General features: G+C 36.4%; 1 protein-coding gene across 3 annotated transcripts in view; it reads right to left on the bottom strand.

The window, feature by feature from the left end:
* The window catches only part of MAP4K5 (mitogen-activated protein kinase kinase kinase kinase 5), a 155,333-nt gene that overhangs the window by 3,096 nt on the left and 131,065 nt on the right, over nucleotides 1-21,172 (bottom strand). For all 3 annotated transcript variants that reach the window (XM_081227155.1, XM_081227153.1, XM_081227154.1), the window contains exons 27-31: nucleotides 19,218-19,395; nucleotides 9,885-9,953; nucleotides 7,382-7,474; nucleotides 4,029-4,099; nucleotides 1,147-1,202 (exon numbers count right to left, since the gene is read on the bottom strand). In XM_081227155.1, coding sequence (XP_081083281.1) covers nucleotides 1,147-1,202; nucleotides 4,029-4,099; nucleotides 7,382-7,474; nucleotides 9,885-9,953; nucleotides 19,218-19,395 — 467 coding nt within the window. The remainder of the gene's footprint in view (nucleotides 1-1,146; nucleotides 1,203-4,028; nucleotides 4,100-7,381; nucleotides 7,475-9,884; nucleotides 9,954-19,217; nucleotides 19,396-21,172) is intronic.

Below are 21,172 nucleotides of genomic sequence, written 5' to 3' on the forward strand. Positions count from 1 at the left end.
CCTTACCTCAGGACTAATGTATACCACTATAGCCAGTTTTGCTGCAGTAACAACTTTTGGAAAATAGGAAGGGATAGGTATTTTATTCGTTGTAGAGGTAGATAACATAGACTTTGAAGAACAAAAGCTATAATTCTTTTTTCATGAGATGGCATAGATTTGGAACTTATCTTTCACTTTGATCACAGAGACCACATAATTCCTTCTAATTTAGAATGACCTCAGAGACTCAGTGGAATATCTTGTGATATAAAAGTACATGTCAGGAGATACACATTCTGTTGGATATATACAATAACAGTTAATAGAAGTAAACATGCCAGGAAGAAATGATGAAAACAAAGGAGCCTGAAATGTCATGGTACTAGGGACATAAACACCTATTTAACACATTTTGTCTTGGCTGAGTATAACTGTTTCTAGAATCATGATCCTCACACTGACAAAAGCTTGCTTAATTGACTAATTAAAATATTTTTCTCTCTCTCTCAATAAAGATACAAGGAAATTTCTCTAAGATTCTGAAGCCTCTAAGAGTTTTGTTTAACATACATAAAAATAAATAAATGAACACACCAAACAAAAACAAACACGTAGATACAGAGTGGCTACCAGGGGGAAGAGGTAGGGGTGGAGGGAGAGTGAAATGGGTAAAGGGGGTTAATTGTGTGGTGATGAAAGGAAACTAAACTTTTGGTGGTGAGCACACTGTAGGGTAAATAGAACTAGAAATATAACATTGTATACATGAAATTTATATAAATGTTATAAACCAATGTTACTTCTATTGAACAATATAAATAAATATATTGAAACAATATAAGTATATTAAAAAAGAAGTTCTGGGGCTTCCCTGGTGGCGCAGTGGTTGGGAGTCCGCCTGCCGATGCAGGGGACGCGGGTTCGTGCCCCGGTCTGGGGGGATCCCACATGCCGCAGAGCGGCTGGGCCCGTGAGCCATGGCTGTTGAGCCTGTGCGTCCGGAGCCTGTGCTCCGCAACGGGAGAGGCCGCAACAGTGAGAGGCCCATGTAACGCAAAAAAAAAAAAAAAAAGAAGTTCTGTTTGAAACACAGTCAGAGGTTGACAGTATAATTAAAAATACAATCGTTTAACTCCTTTGGTAATAAAACAACCAAACTATTACCTGTCTGATCCTAATAAGCGGAAAACTCTTGTTTCATCTGAAATCTCCTGGGTAACCTATGAAAGAAAATACCCCATATTATTAGTCCCCATATCATTTAAATTATAATTTAAAAATCATTTAGATAGAACAAGTATTAAAAAGAATGATAATTTTTGATCGACTCAATTCCTCAAATTAAATAGATTTTAGTAAGGTTTTTTTCGACTGCTTATTAGTAGAAACAAATCAACATTTATGGAACATCTGTATGGGTCAAGCACTTTCCTTAGAACTTTTTATGATATGTATTATCATTCCCATATTATTAAAGAGAAAACTAAGATTCAGTGAGGTTAAGTAACTTACTTTTAGGTCATATAACTAGTAGACCCAAGATCTGAGTACAGGTTTGCTGGACTGCACAGCCCCTACTCCTTCCTTTATGTCATAAGGCAGATGCTTGAGGTGGCACCCCTCAGCCCACCTGATTTCAGCAGAGCTGCGGTAGACACTCCCATGCACCAGTGTCTTACATCTGTGTACAGGGGGCACTCCTCTGCTCTGTCTTCTCCAAAACTAAAGAAAGGTACTCAGTCGTGCCCATTAACTAGCAGGGACAGCAGTTGGTGTATAAATGCACCCGCCTCCCCACCTTCTGATGAGCCAATTCTGAGGTGTGCTCCACACTGTTCCTCAGTAGTCCCTATGGGATTAAGCCCTCATTGCCTACAGTGTGAACCAGTTTATTAATGTGCTCTTTGTTGGCTTTTTGTCCCTCTCCATCTTACATTCCTTACTCTGTCACTTGTTTTCTGGGATCTACTCCCAAATAAACAAGGACCTGAGTCCTTGTTTTAGGGTCAGCTTTTGGAGGAACCCAAACTCTGACGGTGCGGATATAAAATAAGTATAAAAATACTCTGGGACTTCCCTGGTAGCACAGTGGTAGAGGGTCGGCCTGCCGATGCAGGGGACACAGGTTCGTGCCCCGGTCCGGGAGGATCCCACATGCCGCGGAGCAGCTGGGCCCGTGAGCCATGGCCGCTGGGCCTGCACGTCCGGAGCCTGTGCTCCACAACAGTGAGAGGCCCGCGTACCGCAAAAAAAGGAAAAAAAATACTCTGCTATCAATGAGTTTGCAGTCTAGCTGAGAAGATGGAATTAATAAACTTGAATCAGAAAATAAAACTGGTGCTATACTAAATGCAGCTGATTTTCAGAGTATTCAGTTCAGCAATGTTCCAATCATTGTGGACTAGAATGGCTGAATATTACATTATGAACATTATAGCTAGGCCCAAATTGAAGGATGAGAACAAAACCAGAAAGACAAAGGTAAGCAAGATGACTTAAAAATAGGAGGTAGAATTCACACTTGATATGGTAAACAACAAGTAACTTCTACAGATTTCTAACCACAGGAGTGACACAGTGAAAATAGCATCTAAGGACAATTAATGTTATGGCAGTAAGTAGGACTGTAGGCTTCATTAAATGCAGGGGCCTGGTGACATTTAGTGACATGCGTCAGTAACTAAACGGACGCTTTCAAAGACAAGCTGATTTATGTCATTTTCTCTGGGAAGCATTCTAATTCCACTGATTTACATCATTTTTACTTGGAAGCATTCTGTTTCTGCATTCATATAAGAGGTGGAAATAGTTATATCTAAATAACAGTGTAAAGGTAATTCAAATGGAAGATTTTAAGCTTCAAAATAAGTCCAAAAATTTGTGAGGCCCTGGTGTGCAAGAATTACACAGACACTCACACAAATGGGAAATGTCTCTGTTAGTATTCTCTTAACTGTTAGGATTCACCTCTCAAGGTGGGAGCCCAAGTCCCACCTCCTACATGAAATATATCCCAATTATCTCAGTAGAAGTGATTTATGGAGACCCTTCACATCCAGGCTCTGTCACTTAACTAGTTCTGTAACTCTGGGTAAGTTACTTAACCACTCTGTACCTGTAAAATCGGGAATATGAATAGTACATAACTTTACTATGAATTGTACCTAAACCCCACTGTATTATTAGCCTTCAATAAGGTAGCATTTGTAAAGTGCCTGGAAGATAGACATCATAAGGGTTTGACATTATTTATAATTATGCTTCATTATGTCTTCAGTGCTATAATAAGAATAGTGTCCTAAATGTATATGATACTCAATAAATATTTAGTAAACGAATTAATTTTCTTAGATTTTCCTTAGTCCTGTGATCCAATACATATTAATTTAGAATTTTAAATATAACATTAAAAAAGAAGCTGCAGGGGCTTCCCTGGTGGTGCAGTGGTTAAGAATCTGCCTGCCAATGCAGGGGACACGGGTTTGAGCCCGGGTCCGGGAAGATCCCACATGCCATGGAGCAGCTAAGCCTATGAGCCACAACTACTGAAGCCCGAGCACCTAGAGCCCGTGGTCCCAACAAGAGAAGCCACCACAGTGAGAAGCCTGTGCACCACAACGAAGAATAGCTCCCGTTCACCGCAACCAGAGAAAAGCCCACGTGCAGCAGCGAAGACCCAACGTAGCCAAAAATAAAAATAAATAAAATAAATTTATATTAAAAAAATAACCTACACATTTATAGATTATGGAAAAGGCTTATTACCTTTAGAAAAGTTTAGTAAGTTTAGCAACCATATTTATAAATTACAAATAAGAGGACTGAAATTGTGTAAACTCATGTTTGACAATTGTTTGTGGCCACTGAGAATACAATAAATACAAAACTGAACATTATTTGAAGGGAAAATACTGACAGTTTTGTTCTACCGGCATTAAAGGCATTAAACATAGCAACGTGGGTTCAGAAAGAAAATACATAAAACGAATGTTTCAACATTTAATATCTTTAATGGGAATCACTGGAGGTAATTTGAGAAATCTTACCTCATCTGACTTGAAGCTTTTACCCTGCATTCCATGTTTCCAGAAAGCCAACACACTGTCTTGAAGGCATACTAAAAAGATAAGGGAGAACAGGACTAAAATAAGGCACATAGTAGTGCATTATACATTTTCCTTAACTGTCTTTAATAAATGATAATGTAAGGCTATTCAAGTGCTTGGTGCAAAATTTCTGTCTAGACCATTAGTTCCCAACATTTTTGTGGCTAAGTCATGACAAAGCTCAAATAATTTATTGAGGCAGGGTCATGGAAGTTTTCAAAGATACATTATAACAGGCATTTATTTAAAAATGGGCTAACTTTTGATGAGCTGGACATCAGCATATTAATTTTTCTTTCATATACTATCTTTTGTCTTAGGTAAATAATAAAAACATAACTGGTTTTTTGGATTAAAAACATGATTATTTAAATAATGTGATATATTTAGAAGTAGCTATTAAGGAAGCATCTTTTATTTCTGCTCACATATTCCCTATTATAAAATTAGTTTTTAAAAATAAACCTGTCCTGTAATCTAAAATTTAACCACACACTGAATATTTTTGATCTGTGAACCATTTCTTATTTGGAGGGGCTAGGGGCCCTCAGCTATAGTACTCACTGTTGCTGCCCAACCCTATCAGGCCTCCAGAGCCCACCGGGCCTTTGCCCTGGCCTTGCAGGTCCCACTGTTCACAAGGGTGGTCACAGATTTGAGCCAAGCTTGCCCAACTTCTTGATGGCTTTGGAATCAGGAACGACCATGACCCCAAAGTGTGGCCACCTCATGACATGCCATATCCCCTCTTGCTGCCCACCCATCTTCCACGATCCCCTGGGGTGGCCTGAGGGTCTTGGAGGAAAACCTGTTCTCGCTGTGCCTTGTCCATTTCTGTGTCCTGCCTGTGCTGGGCCCACTGAAGCACACATATGGGGTCACTCAGTGGCTTAGAAACAGAGTGGCAGGGCCCCCAATTTTGGGGTGGGGGGAGGCAGCAGGGCCCCTGGGTCCTTCCTGGCCAGAGGCTAGAGTCATTAAAGTACAGTGAGAGAAGGAGAAAACCAATTTGATTGTTGGAGAGTTAGCCATATGCCCTATACCAGTAAAGATGATGGGAGAAAGTGATTGAAATTTATTATATTTCTTACTAGAATATCAAGTTAAAAAGTTAATGTAAGAGTGTTCTGGAAACATAATTTAGCTCAATAAACATAAAAGTATTTTACAATAACAAATCATACAAGCTTCACTAGCCATGAAATAAAAAAACAGTAGTACTGGCTTTGTTTTTAAAAGGTGACTTAAAGGGACTCTTTTTACGCAGGAGGATCCTTGAAATTATTCCAAAGTTCACTGGAAAGAACAGATGGTAGCCTAGGAGGAACAAACTTTTGTAGAACGAAAATATCCTAAAAAATTTGGCATATATGAAAAAGTTGAGGTACTAGTGTGTTTCAGTTAAAATTAAGAGGACCTAAAGATCTGTATATTGGAATCTCTATTGAAAATATTAAATCTTAGAAACTGGCATGCAACAGCCAGCATACAAAGGAGTAAAAGAAGAAAATATTTCCAAAATTCCTTTTGTCATGGCATCTACAGAAAGTTTAGGTTTTCTGCTTGAATAAAATTTCCAATCATAAGCAAATTATTCCTATGTAAGATGGTTACCCAGAGGGATGAATGTACTTTGCAATAGGGCAAAACTCCACTTGAGAAACCGTTAAATTTTAAAAAAATCAACAGAAAACTTTCTAAACAGTGAGAAACACATTTTAAAAAGTATATACATTTAATTATAAGATATATATATTTTTTACAGCCCAAATAAAAATCACCAATTTTGTTTTAACTGTTTTTGACTTAAAGTAGAACCATATCATGAATTGTTCAAAATGTTTCCACCCATGGTATTTTTTCATAAGTTCTATCACCCTTGAGGAAAATACTTACTGACATATAATCAGTGAGGATGCAAACAATAATAATTTTTATAAAACCAATGATATTACAGAGTAAAACACTCATTGACAAGGAAGCAAATTCAAATGGCATAGTATTTTCCAGATTCTGTGGGAAACTATTTATATTTAAATAGACCTAAAAGCAAAAACCATCAACACACACCAACCAGAATCTTACACGGCAAAGAATTCTAGCATATCTAACATTGTTAATCACATCACACAAATACCTTCATGATTTGGAAAGAATTGGAAGAAGTATAATTCACTTGATGCAGCAAAGGGAACAATGAATAGAAGAAATGATTTCATGTTTTAAATATTCAAGAAATGACAATAAAAGATTTATTACGGTCCAGACCTGCACTGTCTAATATTATAGTAACTAGCCCTGTGTGACTAGTTACATCAAAATTTAAATTAAATAAAAATTTAAAAATTAAAACAGCAATCCCACTACTGGGCATATACCCTGAGAAAACCATAATTCCAAAAGAGACATGTACCAAAATGTTCATTGCAGCTCTATTCACAATAGCCCGGAGCTGGAAACAACCTAAGTGTCCATCATCGGATGAATGGATAAAGAAGATGTGGCACATATATACAATGGAATATTACTCAGCCATAAAAAGAAACGAAACTGAGCTATTTGTAATGAGGTGGATAGACCTAGAGTCTGTCATACAGAGTGAAGTTAGTCAGAAAGAGAAAGACAAATACCGTATGCTAACACATATATACGGAATTTAAAAAAAAAAATGTCATGAAGAACCTAGGGGCAAAACGAGAATAAAGACACAGACCTACTTGAGAATGGACTTGAGGATATGGGGAGGGGGAAGGGTAAGCTGTGACAAAGTGAGAGAGAGGCATGGACATATATACAGTACAAAACGTAAGGTAGATAGATAGTGGGAAGCAGCCGCATAGCACAGGGAGATCGGCTCGGTGCTTTGTGACCGCCTGGAGGGGTGGGATGGGGAGGGTGGGAGGGAGGGAGATGCATGAGGGAAGGGATGTGGGAACAGATGTATATGTATGACTGATTCACTTTGTTATAAAGCAGAAACTAATTAAAAAAATAATAATAATAAAAAAATAAATAAATAAATAAAGCACAAACTAACACACCATTGTAAAGCAATTATACTCCAATAAAGACATTAACAAAAAAAAAAATTTAAAAATTAAAATTAAAATGTAGCACTAGCTATGTTTCAAGTACTTAACAAGTGTGCTTAATGACTACTGTATTTAAGAACATAGAGAACATTTCTATATCAAAGAAACTTCTATGAGACAGTGCTGGTCTAGATAACCCTAAGTACAGAATGAACAAAAAACCAAGTACTCTAAATGCATTATTAAAAAAAGGAGACTTACCTACAGATTCAATGCGAAAATCAAAGCTCAGCTCAGAGGCCAGTTTCTTACTTGATTTTAGTTTTCCTTGTAGATTTACAATTTTTACAAATTCTTAAAAAAAGAAAAAACAAGTCAAGACTGGAAATGCAGATTTGCTAAAATAAATGTAACTTGATAAGTGGATTTTACATGGATATATAACAATATTCTTAATAAAGTTCAATTATTTCTCTTGATTCAAGTATGCCCAGTGAAAAACTGTCACTGATATATTCTATAAGAGTGAGGCCTCCGTTGTAAATGGCAATTCCACCAGTATTTTTTTTCACAGTTCATATTAAACACTTACGTTCTCATTTTTTAAAAAGTGAAGGGCTTCTTTAATAGTGGTTAACTTGGTGCCTAAGTATTCAGCAATAAGAGTTGGTTTTTTCCCCCTTACAAATTACATAAGTAATATCTGCAGTAATTCTTAACTTTAGTATGTAACTAATATTCTACAGAAGTACAAGGGAGGAAAAAAATAGTACTCTCAAAAGTCAGAATTTCTTTATAAGTAAACTCTGGGATAGACAGTATATGTGAATATTTCTATTTCCCTTTTGTCCATTTGTTTTTTAATTTAACCATCTTAGCTCTGACTTGGAAGATACCTTCTCTCTGCATTACTTTCTCATCTGTCTACCATTATTTGTGATTACACACCTATCGTGATTACACACCTATCTCCATTGCTGCTTAGTAAAACTGATTTATACCACAGAGTTGACAAACAATTTTCGAAGTGTTACACTGCTCCCCTAAGAAAAAAAGAACAACTGAAGAAAGTCAACTTTCCATTTACCATGAATAGCTGGGAAATGGAAGTCCTAATTAATCAAAGGTTTAAAAAAATTTTTTAAATACATAAATCAACAAAATGAAAACTAAGTACAATTTATTTTCCTTGTTTGACTCAGAAGATATTTAGGCATTTAATGTTAAAGGTTCAACACTACTACAATTAAATTCTGATCATCTGTTTATTTCATTAATTAGTACTGAGACTTCTACTTGTTTGGGTAAAAAAGAATTTATCAAATTTCACTTAAGAGTAACCAAACAACATGCCAATCTTATCAGTATTCAAAGAATCAAAAGTACTTAAGGGATAATGGGCAAATGAAACACTCTGGGGTTTGGTTTACTTATCTATAATATTAGATGATCTTTATGATTCTATAAGGCAAATCCACTAGGGAACACTTTAGAGAATAGAAATTAAGACAAAAATACAGGTAAATATAGTGGTCGAACAATTTTAAAAATAACCCTAAACATCTATGGGCAGGTCTGGTAATTTTAAAATATTGGAATGAATCAAACCACAGCAAATATTGCCAAATTTCAAATATAACGCCAAGTCTGGGTGAATTTCACTTGCAGGATTCATTGCATTAAAGTAAGGGGGATTTTAAGAATTAGAGTGCTTTGTTTGCAAAATTGGAAACACCTATTGTTAAAGTTTTTCTGTCTCTTCCACTGCATATACAGTACAACACACATCTATCAATAACATCTCTCGCTGCATCAAAAGAATCACAACTAGCAGGTAAAGGTGTCAAAGCTATTTGTGCATTAGAATATCACACTGACATGATTCCAAAAGTTCATGTTATATGACTACAAGTGACCAAATTAGTATAACCTTCTATTTTTTCATTAATTACAATGAATCATACAGAATTTTATACAGAATAATTTTATACTGAATTTTACCCCAAGGTTATGGCAAACTGTTCTAATACAGTTGTCCCTCGGTATCCATGGGGAATTGGTTCCAGTACCCCTCATGGAGACCAAAGTCCATGGATGCTCATGTGCCTTATATGAAATGGCCTAGTGTTTGCATATAACCTATACACAACCTCCCATAGACTTTAATTTTTAAAAATATTTTTATTGAAATAGTTGATTTACAATATCATGTAAGTTTCAGGTGTATAGCACAGCGACTCAGTTATACATATGTGTCTGTATATATATGTAGATATAGTCTTTTTCAGATGCTTTTTTTCTCTTATAGGTTATTACATAATATTGAGTATAGTTCCCTGTGCTATAACAGTAGATCCTAGATTACTTATAATACCTAATACAACACAAAAACTATATGAATAGTTGCCAGGCACTTGCAAATTCAGGTTTGCTTTTTTGAGCTTTCTGGAATTTTTTTTTCTAAATATTTTCAATCCATGGTTGGCTAAATAGAGGATGTGAAACCTACAGATACAGAGAGCTGACTGTATAATGTTCCCAAGTAGGCCAAACAGAATAAAGAAAAAGGTCACAGAGGATAGTCTGACAAACAGATCAATTAGTTACTATATCTGTAGCCAATTTAGGTTTTTCATCAATAAAACAATGCCACTTAAGGTGGAAAACTGCAAATCTACTTTACTGATTCTATTAGAATCAATTCCATGAAAAGGTATGTCATATCAAGTAGTATACTTAGAATAAACTTTAAAATAATACTTACTGTCTAAACACACTAAAACAGTATCTCTCTCCAACTGTGTTACATGAATGGAATCTAACTGTTGGCTGCCTTGGGGGGAAAAAAACAAGGTTACAGTTATACAACATGCTTTAAAAACTAGAACTTAGAAAAGAAACACAAATTCTGATTTTTTCCTGTGATTTTAAACTAGTCTTTGAAATAAACACAGAGGTTATATTTTGTAATTGTCTTGTCACAAACTGTATGTAAGTCAATTAAAAAAAACAAAACTGTATGTAAGTCAATTTAAAAGAACAAAGTCCTATGCAAGGCTAACTGAGATGAGAAAGGCTCAATATTACATATAGTTAATACCACTGCCAGTTCTAGAAAGATGAGTCACAAAAATAAAATGAAGCAAACGGTAAATATGGGGAAGAAAGTAAGATGCATGCTATACAGTGACTAGATTTTGCTTTGCATTTTGCAGTAGCCAATGGGAAGATGAAAACAAGATCAGTTAGGTGCATCACAGTGTCCCTGAGATAAAAATAAGTCAGTAATTCAGAAAAAGCAAAAGGATTAACGAAACTATTAGAGAGAAATTTTCCTGGTATTGGGAGGGGGATGGTGTGTGTGTGTGTGTGCATGCACATAGGAAGGAGTTCCTGTATTAACAGGACACCAGGGTAGCATAATGAACAATACTGTCAACAACATCTTTTCAGGAAGCAACTTTCATCACTTTGCTGATATTCACAGGGCTACTTCTCTTAACATCTCCTAATAGAAGTCATGACATTTTTGCAGAACATTTTTGGTAAAAGAATTTATTTTAGCCACTCAGAGAGCGTGAATGGTCTAGATGAAGCTAAGAAAAGATTTTAGATAATTTAGAGCATTCTTTTTTTTTAATTAATTTTTATTGGACTATAGTTGATTTAAAATGTTGTGTTACTTTCTGCTCTACAGCAAAGTGAATCAGTTATACATATACATATATCCACTCTTTTTTAGATTCTATTCCCACATAGGTCATTAAAGAGTAGAGTTCCCTGTGCTATAGAGTAGATTCTTATTAGTTATCTATTTTATATATACTAGTGTGTGTATGTCAATCCTCTTGAAGCTTTTTTAATTTTTGAATTTTATTTTACTTTTTTATACAGCAGGTTCTTATTAGTCATCAATTTTATACACATCAGTGTATACATGTCAATACCAATCACCCAATTCATAACACCACCATCCCCACCCCGCCACGGCTTTCCCCTCTTGGTGTCCATACATTTGTTCTCTACATCTGCGTCTCAACTTCTGCCCTGCAAACCGGTTCATCTGTACCATTTTTCTAGGTTCCACATATATGTGTTAATATACGGTATTTGTTTTTCTCACATACTTCACTCTGTATGACAGTCTCTAGATCCATCCACATCTCAACAAATGACTCCATTTCGTTCCTTTTTATGGCTGAGTAATATTCCATTGTATATATGTACCACAACTTCTTTATCTATTTGTCTGTTGACAGGCATTCAGGTTGCTACCATGACCAGGCTGTTGTAAATAGTGCTGAAATAAACACTGGGGTGCATGTGTCTTTTTGAATTATGGTTTTCTCTGGGTATATGCCCAGTAGTGGGATTGCTGGACCATACGGTAATTCTATTTTTAGTTTTTTAAGGAAGCTCCATACTGTTCACCAGAGTGGCTGTATCAATTTACATTCCCACCAACAGTGCAAGAGGGTTCCCTTTTCTCCACACCCTCTCCAGCATTTGTTGTTTGTAGATTTTCTGATGATGCCCATTCTAACTGGTGTGACGTGATACCTCCCTGTAGTTTTGATTTGCATTTCTCTAATAATTAGTGATGTTAAGCAGCTTTTCATGTGCTTCTTCACCATCTGTATGTCTTCTTTGGAGAAATGTCTATTTAGGTCTTTTGCCCATTTTAGCATTGGGTTGTTTGTTTCTTTAATATTGAGCTGCATGAGCTGTTTATATATTTTGGAGATTAATCCTTTGTCAGTTGATTCATTTCCAAATATTTTCTCCAATTCTCAGGGTTGTCTTTTGGTCTTGTTTATGGTTTCCTTTGTTGTGCAAAAGCTTTTAAGTTTCATTAGGTCCCATGTGTTTATTTTTGTTTTTATTTCCATTACTCTAGGAGGTGGGTCAAAAAGGATCTTGCTGTGATTTATGCTATAGTGTGTTCTTCCTATGTTTTCCTCTAAGAGTTTTATAGTGTCTGGCCTTACATTTAGGTCTTTAAGACATTTTGAGTTTCTTTTTGTGTATGGTATTAAGGAGTGTTCTAATTTCATTCTTTTACATGGAGCTGTCCAGTTTTCCCAGAACCACTTACTGTAGAGACTATCTTTTCTCCATTGTATATCCTTGCCTCCTGTCATAGATTAGTTGACCATAGGTGCATGGGTTTATCTCTGGAATTTCTATCTTATTCCATTGATCTATTTCTGTTTTTGTGCCAGTACCATATTGTCTTGATTACTGTAGCTGTGTAGTATAGTCTGAAGTCAGGGAGTCTGATTCCTCCAGCTCCATTTTCTTCCCTCCAGACTGCTTTAGCTATTCAGGGTCTTTTGTGTCTCCATACAAAGTTTTAAGATTTTTTGTTCTAGTTCCGTAAAAAATGCCATTGGTAATTTGATAGGGACTGCATTGAATCTGTAGATTGCTTTGGGTAGTATAGTCATTTTCACAATATTGATTCTTCCAATCCAAGAACATGGTATCTCTCTCCATCTGTTGGTATCATCTTTAATTTCTTACATCAGTGTCTCATAGTTTTCTGCATACAGGTCTTTTGTCTCCCTAGGTAGGTTTATTCCTAGCTATTTTATTCTTTTTGTTGCAATGGTGAATGCGAGTGTTTCCTTAATTTCTCTTTCAGATTTTTCATCATTAATGTATAGAAATGCAAGAGATTTCTGTGCATTAATTTTGTATCCTGCAACTTTACCAAATTCACTGATTAGCTCTAGTAGTTTTCTGGTGGCATTTTTAGGATGCTCTACGTATAATATCATGTAATCTGCAAACAGTGACAGTTATACTTCTTCTTTTCCAATTTGTATTCCTTTTATTTCTTTTTCTACTCTGACTGCCAGGGCTAGAACTTCCAAAACTATGGTGAATAACAGTGGTGAGAGTGGACATCCTTGTGTTGTTCCTGATTTTAGAGGAAATGCTTTCAGTTTTTCACCATTGAGAATGATGTTTGCTGTGGGTTGGTCGTATATGGCCTTTATTATGTTGCGGTTGGCTCTCTCTATGCCCACTTTCTGGAGTTTTTATCATAAATGGGTGTTGAATTTTGTCAAAAGCTTTTTCTGCATCTATTGAGATGATCATATGGTTTTTATTCTTCAAAATGTTAATATGGTGTATCACATTGATTGATTTGCATATATTGAAGAATCCATGCATCCCTGGGATAAATCCCACTTGATCATGGTGTATGACCCTTTTAATGTGTGTTAGATTCTGTTAGCTAGTTTTTTTTTTTTTTTTTTTGCGGTACGCGGGCCTCTCACTGTTGTGGCCTCTCCCGTTGCGGAGCACAGGCTCTGGACACGCAGGCTCAGCGGCCATGGCTCACGGGCCCAGCCGCTCCGCGGCATGTGGGATCTTCCCGGACAGGGGCACGAACCTGTGTCCCCTGCATCGGCAGGCGGACTCTCAGCCACTGCGCCACCAGGGAAGCCCTGTTTGCTAGTATTTTGCTCAGGATTTTTGCATCTATATTCATCAGTGCATTTGGTGTATGATTTTCTTTTTTTGTAATATCTTTGTCTGGTTTTGGTATCAGGGTTATGGTGGCCTCATAGAATGAGTCTGGGAGTGTTCCTCCCTCTGCAATTTTTTGGAAGAGTTTGAGAAGGATGGGTGTTAGCTCTTCTCTAAATGTTTGACAGAATTGACCTATGAAGCCATCTGGTCCTGGACTTTTGTTTGCTGGAAGATATTTAATCACAGTTTCAATTTCATTACTTGTGATTGGTCTGTTCATATTTTCTATTTCTTCTTGGTTCAGTCTTGGAAGGTTATACCTTTGCAAGAATTTGTCCATTTCTTCCAGGTTGTCTATTTTGTTGGCACAGAGTTGCTTGTAGTAGTCTCTTAGGATTCTTTGTATTTCTGCGGTGTCTGTTGTAAGTTCTCCCTTTTCATTTCTAATTTTATTGATTTGAGTCCTTTTCCTCTCTTTCTTGATGAGTCTGGCTAATAGTTTATCAATTTTGTTTATCTTTTCACAGAACCAGCTTTTAGTTTTACTGATCTTTGCTATTGTTTTCTTTGTTTCTACTTCCTGTATTTTTGCTCTGATCTTTATGATTTCTTTCCTTCTGCTAACTTTGGGTTTTGTTTTTCTTTCTCTAGTTCCTTTAGGTGTAAGGTTAGATTGTTTATTTGAGATTTTTCGTTTCTTGAGGTAGGCTTGCAGAGCTATAAACTTCCCTCTTAGAACTCCTTTTGCTGCATCCCATAGGTTTTGGATCATTGTGTTTTCATTGTCATTTGTCTCTAGGTATTTTCTGATTTCCTCCTTGATTTCTTCAGTGATCTCTTGGTTATTTAGTAATGTACTGTTTAGCCTCCATGCGTTCGTGTTTTTTACATTTTTTCTCCTGAACCTCATTTCTAATCTCATAGCATTGTGGTCAGAAAAGATGGCTGATATGATTTCAGTTTTCTTAAATTTACTGAGGCTTGATTTGTGACCCAAGACGTGATCTATCCTGGAGAATATTCTGTGTGGACTTGAGCAGAAAGATCTGCTGTTCTTGGATGGAATGTCCTATAAATATCAATTAAATCTATCTGGCCTATTGTGTCATGCAAAGCTTGTGTTTCCTCATTAATTTTCTGTTTGGATGATCTGTCCATTGGTGTAAGTGAGGTGTTAAAGTCCCCCACTATTATTGTGTTACTGTCGATTTCCTCTTTTAGAGCTGTTAGCAGTTGCCTTATGTATTGAGGTGCTCCTAGGTTGGGTGCATATACATTTATAATTGTTATATCTTCTTCTTGGATTGATCCCTTGATCATTATGTAGTGTCCTTCCTTGTCTCTTGTAGCATTCTTTATTTTAAAGTCTGTTTTATCTGATATGAGCATTACTGCTCCAGCTTTCTTTTGATTTCCATTTGCGTGGAATATCTTTTTCCATCCCCTCACTTTCAGTCTGTATGTGTCCCTAGGTCTGAAGTGGGTCTCTTGTAGACAGCATATATATATATATGGGTCTTGTTTTTGTATCCATTCAGCAAGCCTGTGTCTTTTGGTTGGAGCATTTAATTCATTCACATTTAAGGTAATTATTGATATGTATGTTCCTGTGACCATTTTCTTAATTGTTTTGGGTTTGTTTTTGTAGGTCCTTTTCTTCTCATGTGTTTCCCACTTAGAGAAGTTTCTTTAGCATTTGTTGTAGAGCTCGTTTGGTGGTGCTGAATTCTTAGCTTTTGCTTGTGTGTAAAGCTTTTGATTTCTGCATCGAATATGAATGAGATCCTTGCTGGGTAGAGTAATCTTGGTTGTAGGTTCTTCCCTTTCATCACTTTAAGTATATCATGCCACTCCCTTCTGGCTTGTAAAGTTTCTGCTGAGAAATCAGCTGTTAACCTTATGGGAGTTCCCTTGTATGTTATTTGTCATTTTTCCCTTGCTGATTTCAATAATATTTCTTTTTCTTTAATTTTTGCCAATTTGATTACTATGTGTCTCGTTGTGTTTCTCCTTGGGTTTATTCTGCATGGGAGTCTCTGCAGTTCCTGGACTTGGGTGGCTATTTTGTTTCCCATGTTAGGGAAGTTTTTGACTATAATCTCTTCAAAAGTTTGTCAGGTCCTTTCTGTCCCTCTTCTCCTTCTGGGACCCCTATAATGCGAATGTTGTTGAGTTTAATGTTGTCCCAGAGGTCTCTTAGGCTGTCTTCATTTCTTCTCATTCTTTTTTCTTTATTCTGTTCCACTGCAGTGAATTCCACCATTCTGTCTTCCAGGTCAGTTATCTGTTCTTCTGCCTCAGTTATTCTGCTGTTGATTCCTTCTAGTGTAGTTTTTATTTCAGTTATTGTATTGTTCATCTCTGTTTGTTTGTTCTTTAATTCTTCTAGGTCTTTGTTAAACATTTCTTGCATCTTCTTGATGTTTGCCTCCATTCTTTTTCTGAGGTCCTGGATCATCTTCACCATCATTATTCTGAATTCTTTTTCTGGTAGGTTGCCTATCTCCACTTCATTTAGTTGTTTTTCTGGGGTTTTATCTTGTTCCTTCATCTGGTACATAGCCCTCTGCCTTTTCAATTTGTCTCTCTCTGTGAATGTGGTTTTTGTTCCACAGGCTGCAGGACTGTAGTTCTTCTTGCTTCTCCTCTTGAAGCTTCTTATGAATATAATTTATGTCTTGTGTTCATGACACACTTGGGAATTCCAGGGCAGACCAGTGGTTAGGACTCAGTGTTCTCACTGCCAGGGGCCAGGGTTTGATCCTTCATCAGGGGACTAAGATCCTGCAAGCTGCACTTCAAAAATCCCTCTTTTCTATTCAGCTAACATTTTTCTCTTGTTCTTCCCACTCAAACTATCAAAAAATGTCCACCTTTGCTGTCTCTATTTATTTATCTCTCACTCATCCTTTGCCATTGTAATCTCAGAGCAGTCATTCTTAACTACATCTCTTTGGGACGCTCATAGATCCTCTCCCTTAAAAACTGCACATCTGAGCATAAACACAAAATTATTATTTTGGGTTTTTGTGGACCTTCCAAAGTCCATATATAGTGAAGAATCCAGATGTACCGAATTGGTAAACTGTTGTCCCTTGGCAACATTCCAAAAAATACCTTTTCTCAGTAAAGGGATGTTCGTGCATTCAACATTTATTGAGTGCTGATAAGTGCTAAGCATCATCCTTGGAGAAAAGGATACTGTAATAATACATCAAACTATGACTAAAAGAGTCTTGGAGTAGGAGTTGATTTTTATTGTTATAGCTGTTGCCAATTCAAGGCATGGCCTCAATAATCAACATACCTGGGAGATAGATTAGCAATCATTTGTGAAAATGGAACAGCCTAATAAAGGCAGTCTCTGCTTTAGGGTGATTTGAATGTTTATCCTCAGAGTCCTGGCTCTCCTTAGGAAGTAATTTTGGGTCTGCCTTAATTTTAGCCTAGACAATGTTAAAAGTGGGTAGAACAGTTTGCCTCTGGCATTAAAAAACAAAACAAACAACAACAAAAACCCCTCAACCCTCACCCCTGCAAATTCACAAGAGGACTCACTGAATGCCCAGCCTTAAGCAATGTAACCTCCTAATACATCATACAGAAGCTAGTAGTTTGAAAACTCACATTAGATAATCATATGAAATGACTTTCTCTACACTATTATTATATACTAACCAATAAAAACAAGTTGGGGCTGTCTGCCAAACATGATCTTGGTTTTTAAATAAACTGACCCATAACTCTCGTTTTTAGCAATAATTACATGATAGGAACACATTTCTATTTGGGCTGTTTATATTTCATGATAATAAATGTCATTTCCACCTTTCTGTTAGCTTTACCAGGAAGATATGCATCTACCTCAACGAAAAACATTATTAGAAAGAAAGGTGGGTGCAGGTGGGGTGGGAGGGTAAAAGAATACATTCCTATTTTATTCTACTGGAAATTATGATTTGGTCTACGAAGACAGTGATATTAGTCCAGGGCATGCTGGAACTGGCTTGTATTGGACTGCTAAACTTTCAGAGATTTTGCAAGCCAGATGACATCAAGTTGGTAGTCTGAAATTGGCTGTGATGGGAGTATTTATACACAAAAATAGGCAACTGCTACAAACCAGGCTTCCCTGCACCACAAGAGTCTATTGTTAAACATTTACTAGGACACCACTAGTTCATACTGATTCTGAAAATGACATTAGTGCAGTTCTACATTAACTTAAGTAGCTGGGTTTTATAAAAGAGTTCTTATAATTTAGCCTATAAATGATCAAAAGCCAAAGATATTTAATAAGAACCTTCAAACTTATAATACTTGTAACAGACTTCTTCTCGAGGTGATAAAGAATGTAACACTGGTGAGAAATAAGTTATAACTAAAGCTTACTTGACTTCATAGGTAAAAATGGCTTGATAAATCTGGGTGACAGTACACTGGCACAACAAAAACAGTAAACTGGCAAAATGAAGATCTTCTTCATTTTACTTATTTTTTAACATGAATTCTTTTCTTTTTTTTTTTTTGTGGTATGCAGGCCTCTCACTGTTGTGGCCTCTCCCATTGCGGAGCACAGGCTCCGGATGTGCAGGCTCAGCGGCCATAGCTCACGGGCCCAGCCGCTCCGCGGCATGTGGGATCTTCCCGGACTGGGGCACAAACCCATGTCCCCTGCATCGGCAGGCGTACTCTCAACCACTGCGCCACCAGGGAAGCCCTAACATGAATTCTTTAATATTTTATTTTTAAAATTTATAAAATTTATTTATTTATTTTGGTTGTGCTGGGTCTTAGTTGCAGTAGGCAGGCTCCTTAGTTGCGGCTCACGGGCTCCTTAGTTGCATCTGGCGGGCTCCTTAGTTGTGGCCAGCAGGCTCCTTAGTTGTGGCTCATGGGCTCCTTAGTTGTGGCATGTGAACTCTTAGTTGCGGCATGCATGTGGCATCTAGTTCCCTGACCAGGAATCGAACCCTTGTCCCCTGCATTGGAAGGTGGATTCTTAACCACTGCAGCCCCAGGGAATTCCCTTGACATGAATTCTTGATTGATTTGTTCCAATTTTAAAGTTTGAAAATAAACTTCTCAACCCTTTCAGAGTTTTCACTGAGACATGTTTGATAAAATCCTAGGCTAACAAACCATTCTCAGAAAATGCAAGAGCTATTTTCCTGTATCTTTAAATGGTAAAGCTTGGAGGCCACACATGAGAAGCTTCTATTCCAGTATGAAAAGTACCAGAACTCAATGATTTTAAGAAGTGTGGGGGGAAAAAACTGATAGGAAAAAAAATAGTTATTTCTTTGCTTGAGAAGCTGATAAAATTTGAAAACTATCTTAGAAAACTTAATTATTTAGTAAGTCCAAAGATTAACTGATAACCACTAAGACTTTTAAATGTCAGGAGTCATTAAAATTTTCCTTGGTAAAATACTTTGTATCAAATTGCCTCAGGCAAATAGAGATCATAAACTATATGTACATGATCCTCTGGGCTTACTTGGGAAACTATGTTCTGAATCTTTATTTGAAAGAGGCCACGCAGGTTGAACCTATTTTGCTTCTTTTGTAGGCCAAAGCATCAATATTTTAACATAAAGTAAAAAACACTTACCTCCACCAATTTCTGTAAACCATGAAGATGCAGAGTTCAAATTGATTGTCTCAAACTGAACTACCTGATTTAATTCGGTGCCCTTGCTAATAGCTACACAGACCATAGGGTATTCCTGTTCTGGTATTACCAGCATTTCAAAAACATTCAAAGGACTTGGCAAAGGAAAATCAAAGTGCTGCAAAAAATAAACAGATGTATAATTTAGAAACAATCTCCTCATTCATATTGTTGAATAAATTCAACAGAAAGGCTTTCATTTTCTTAATTGATCTAATTCTAAAAAACGACTACCTCTTATCGGCACAAAAACAGACATATAGATCAATGGAACAGAATAGAGAGCCTAGAAGTAAACCCACACACCTATGATCAATTAATCTACAACAAAGGAGAGAAGAATATACAATGGAGAAAAGACAGTCTCTTCAACAAGCAGCGTTAGGAAAGCTGGACAGCCTCATGTAAATCAATGAATTTAGAACACTCCCTCACCATAGACAATAATAAACTCAAAATGGTTTAAAGACTTAAATATAAGATATAGCACCATAAAACTCTTAAAAGAGAACATAGGCAAAACATTCTTTGACAAAAATCATAGCAATATTTTCTTAGATCAGTCTGCCAAGGCAAAAAAATAAAAATAAGCAAAAATAAACAAATGGGACGTAATCAAACTTAAAAGCTTTTTGCACAGCAAAGGAAACCATAAACAAAACAAAAAAAATGTCCAGAATGGGAGAAAATATTTGCAAATGATGCAACTGACAAGGGGTTAATTTCCAAAATATACAAACAGCTCATATAACTCAATATCAAAAAAACAAACCCAATCAAAAAATGGGCAGAACACCTAAATAGACATTTTCCCAAAGAAGACATACAGATGGCTAACAGGTACATGAAAAGCTGTTCAACATCACTAATTATTAGAGAAACACAAATCAAAACTACAATGAGGTACCACCTCACAACAGTCAAAATGGCCATCACTAAAAAGTCTATAAAAAATAAATCCTAGAAAGGGTGTGGAGAAAAGGGAACCCTCCTACACTGTTCATGGGGATATAAATTGGTGCAGCCACTATGGAGAACAGTATGGAGGTTCCTTAAAAAACTAAAAATAGAGCTAACATATGATCCAGCAATCTCAATCCTGGGCACATGTCTGGAAAAGATGAAACTCTAATTTGAAAAGGTACATGCACCCCATGCTGTTCACAGCGGCACTATTTACAACAGCCAAGACCAGAAACAATCCAAGTGCCCACCAACAGACGACTGGCGTAAGAAAATGTGATTGATACACACACACAGAGGAATATTATTTAGCCATAAAAGGAATGAAATATTGCCATTTGCAGAAACATGGATGGACCTAGAGAATACTATGCTTAGTGAAGTAAGTCAGACAAAGACAAATACTATATGATATCATTTATATGTGGAATCTAAAAAATAATAAAAATGAATATATATACGAAACAGAAACAAACTCACAGACATAGAAAACAAAGAGGAAAGGGAGTGGGGGAGGGATAAATAAGAAGTATGGGATTAACAAACTACTATACATAAAATAGATAAGGAACAATGATTTACTGCATAACACAGGGAACTATATTTAATATCTTTTAATAATCTATAATGGAAAATAAGAAATAACTGAATACTTTGCTGTATAACTGAAACTAACAAAATATCATAATACTTCAATTAAAAAAAGGACTACCTTTAAATACCATGATAAGAATCAGTTTTCCATAAAAATATGTTTTAGAGACTTGGCCATATTCTTCTTTATGGCTGTGATATTTCTGGAAGTTTATTAACACAAGTTAAAATCTTAAGAACACAAAAATCCCTAAACCAAATAAACACCTATAAATAGCTATAAACATGCTAACCCTAGATGGTAGCATTGGGGTCTTAAAATTTCAGGCTCAGTTATA

The sequence above is a fragment of the Mesoplodon bidens genome (genome assembly GCF_964165515.1).
Source record: "Mesoplodon bidens genome assembly, chromosome: 3".
NCBI classification, from domain to species: Eukaryota; Metazoa; Chordata; class Mammalia; order Artiodactyla; family Ziphiidae; genus Mesoplodon; species Mesoplodon bidens.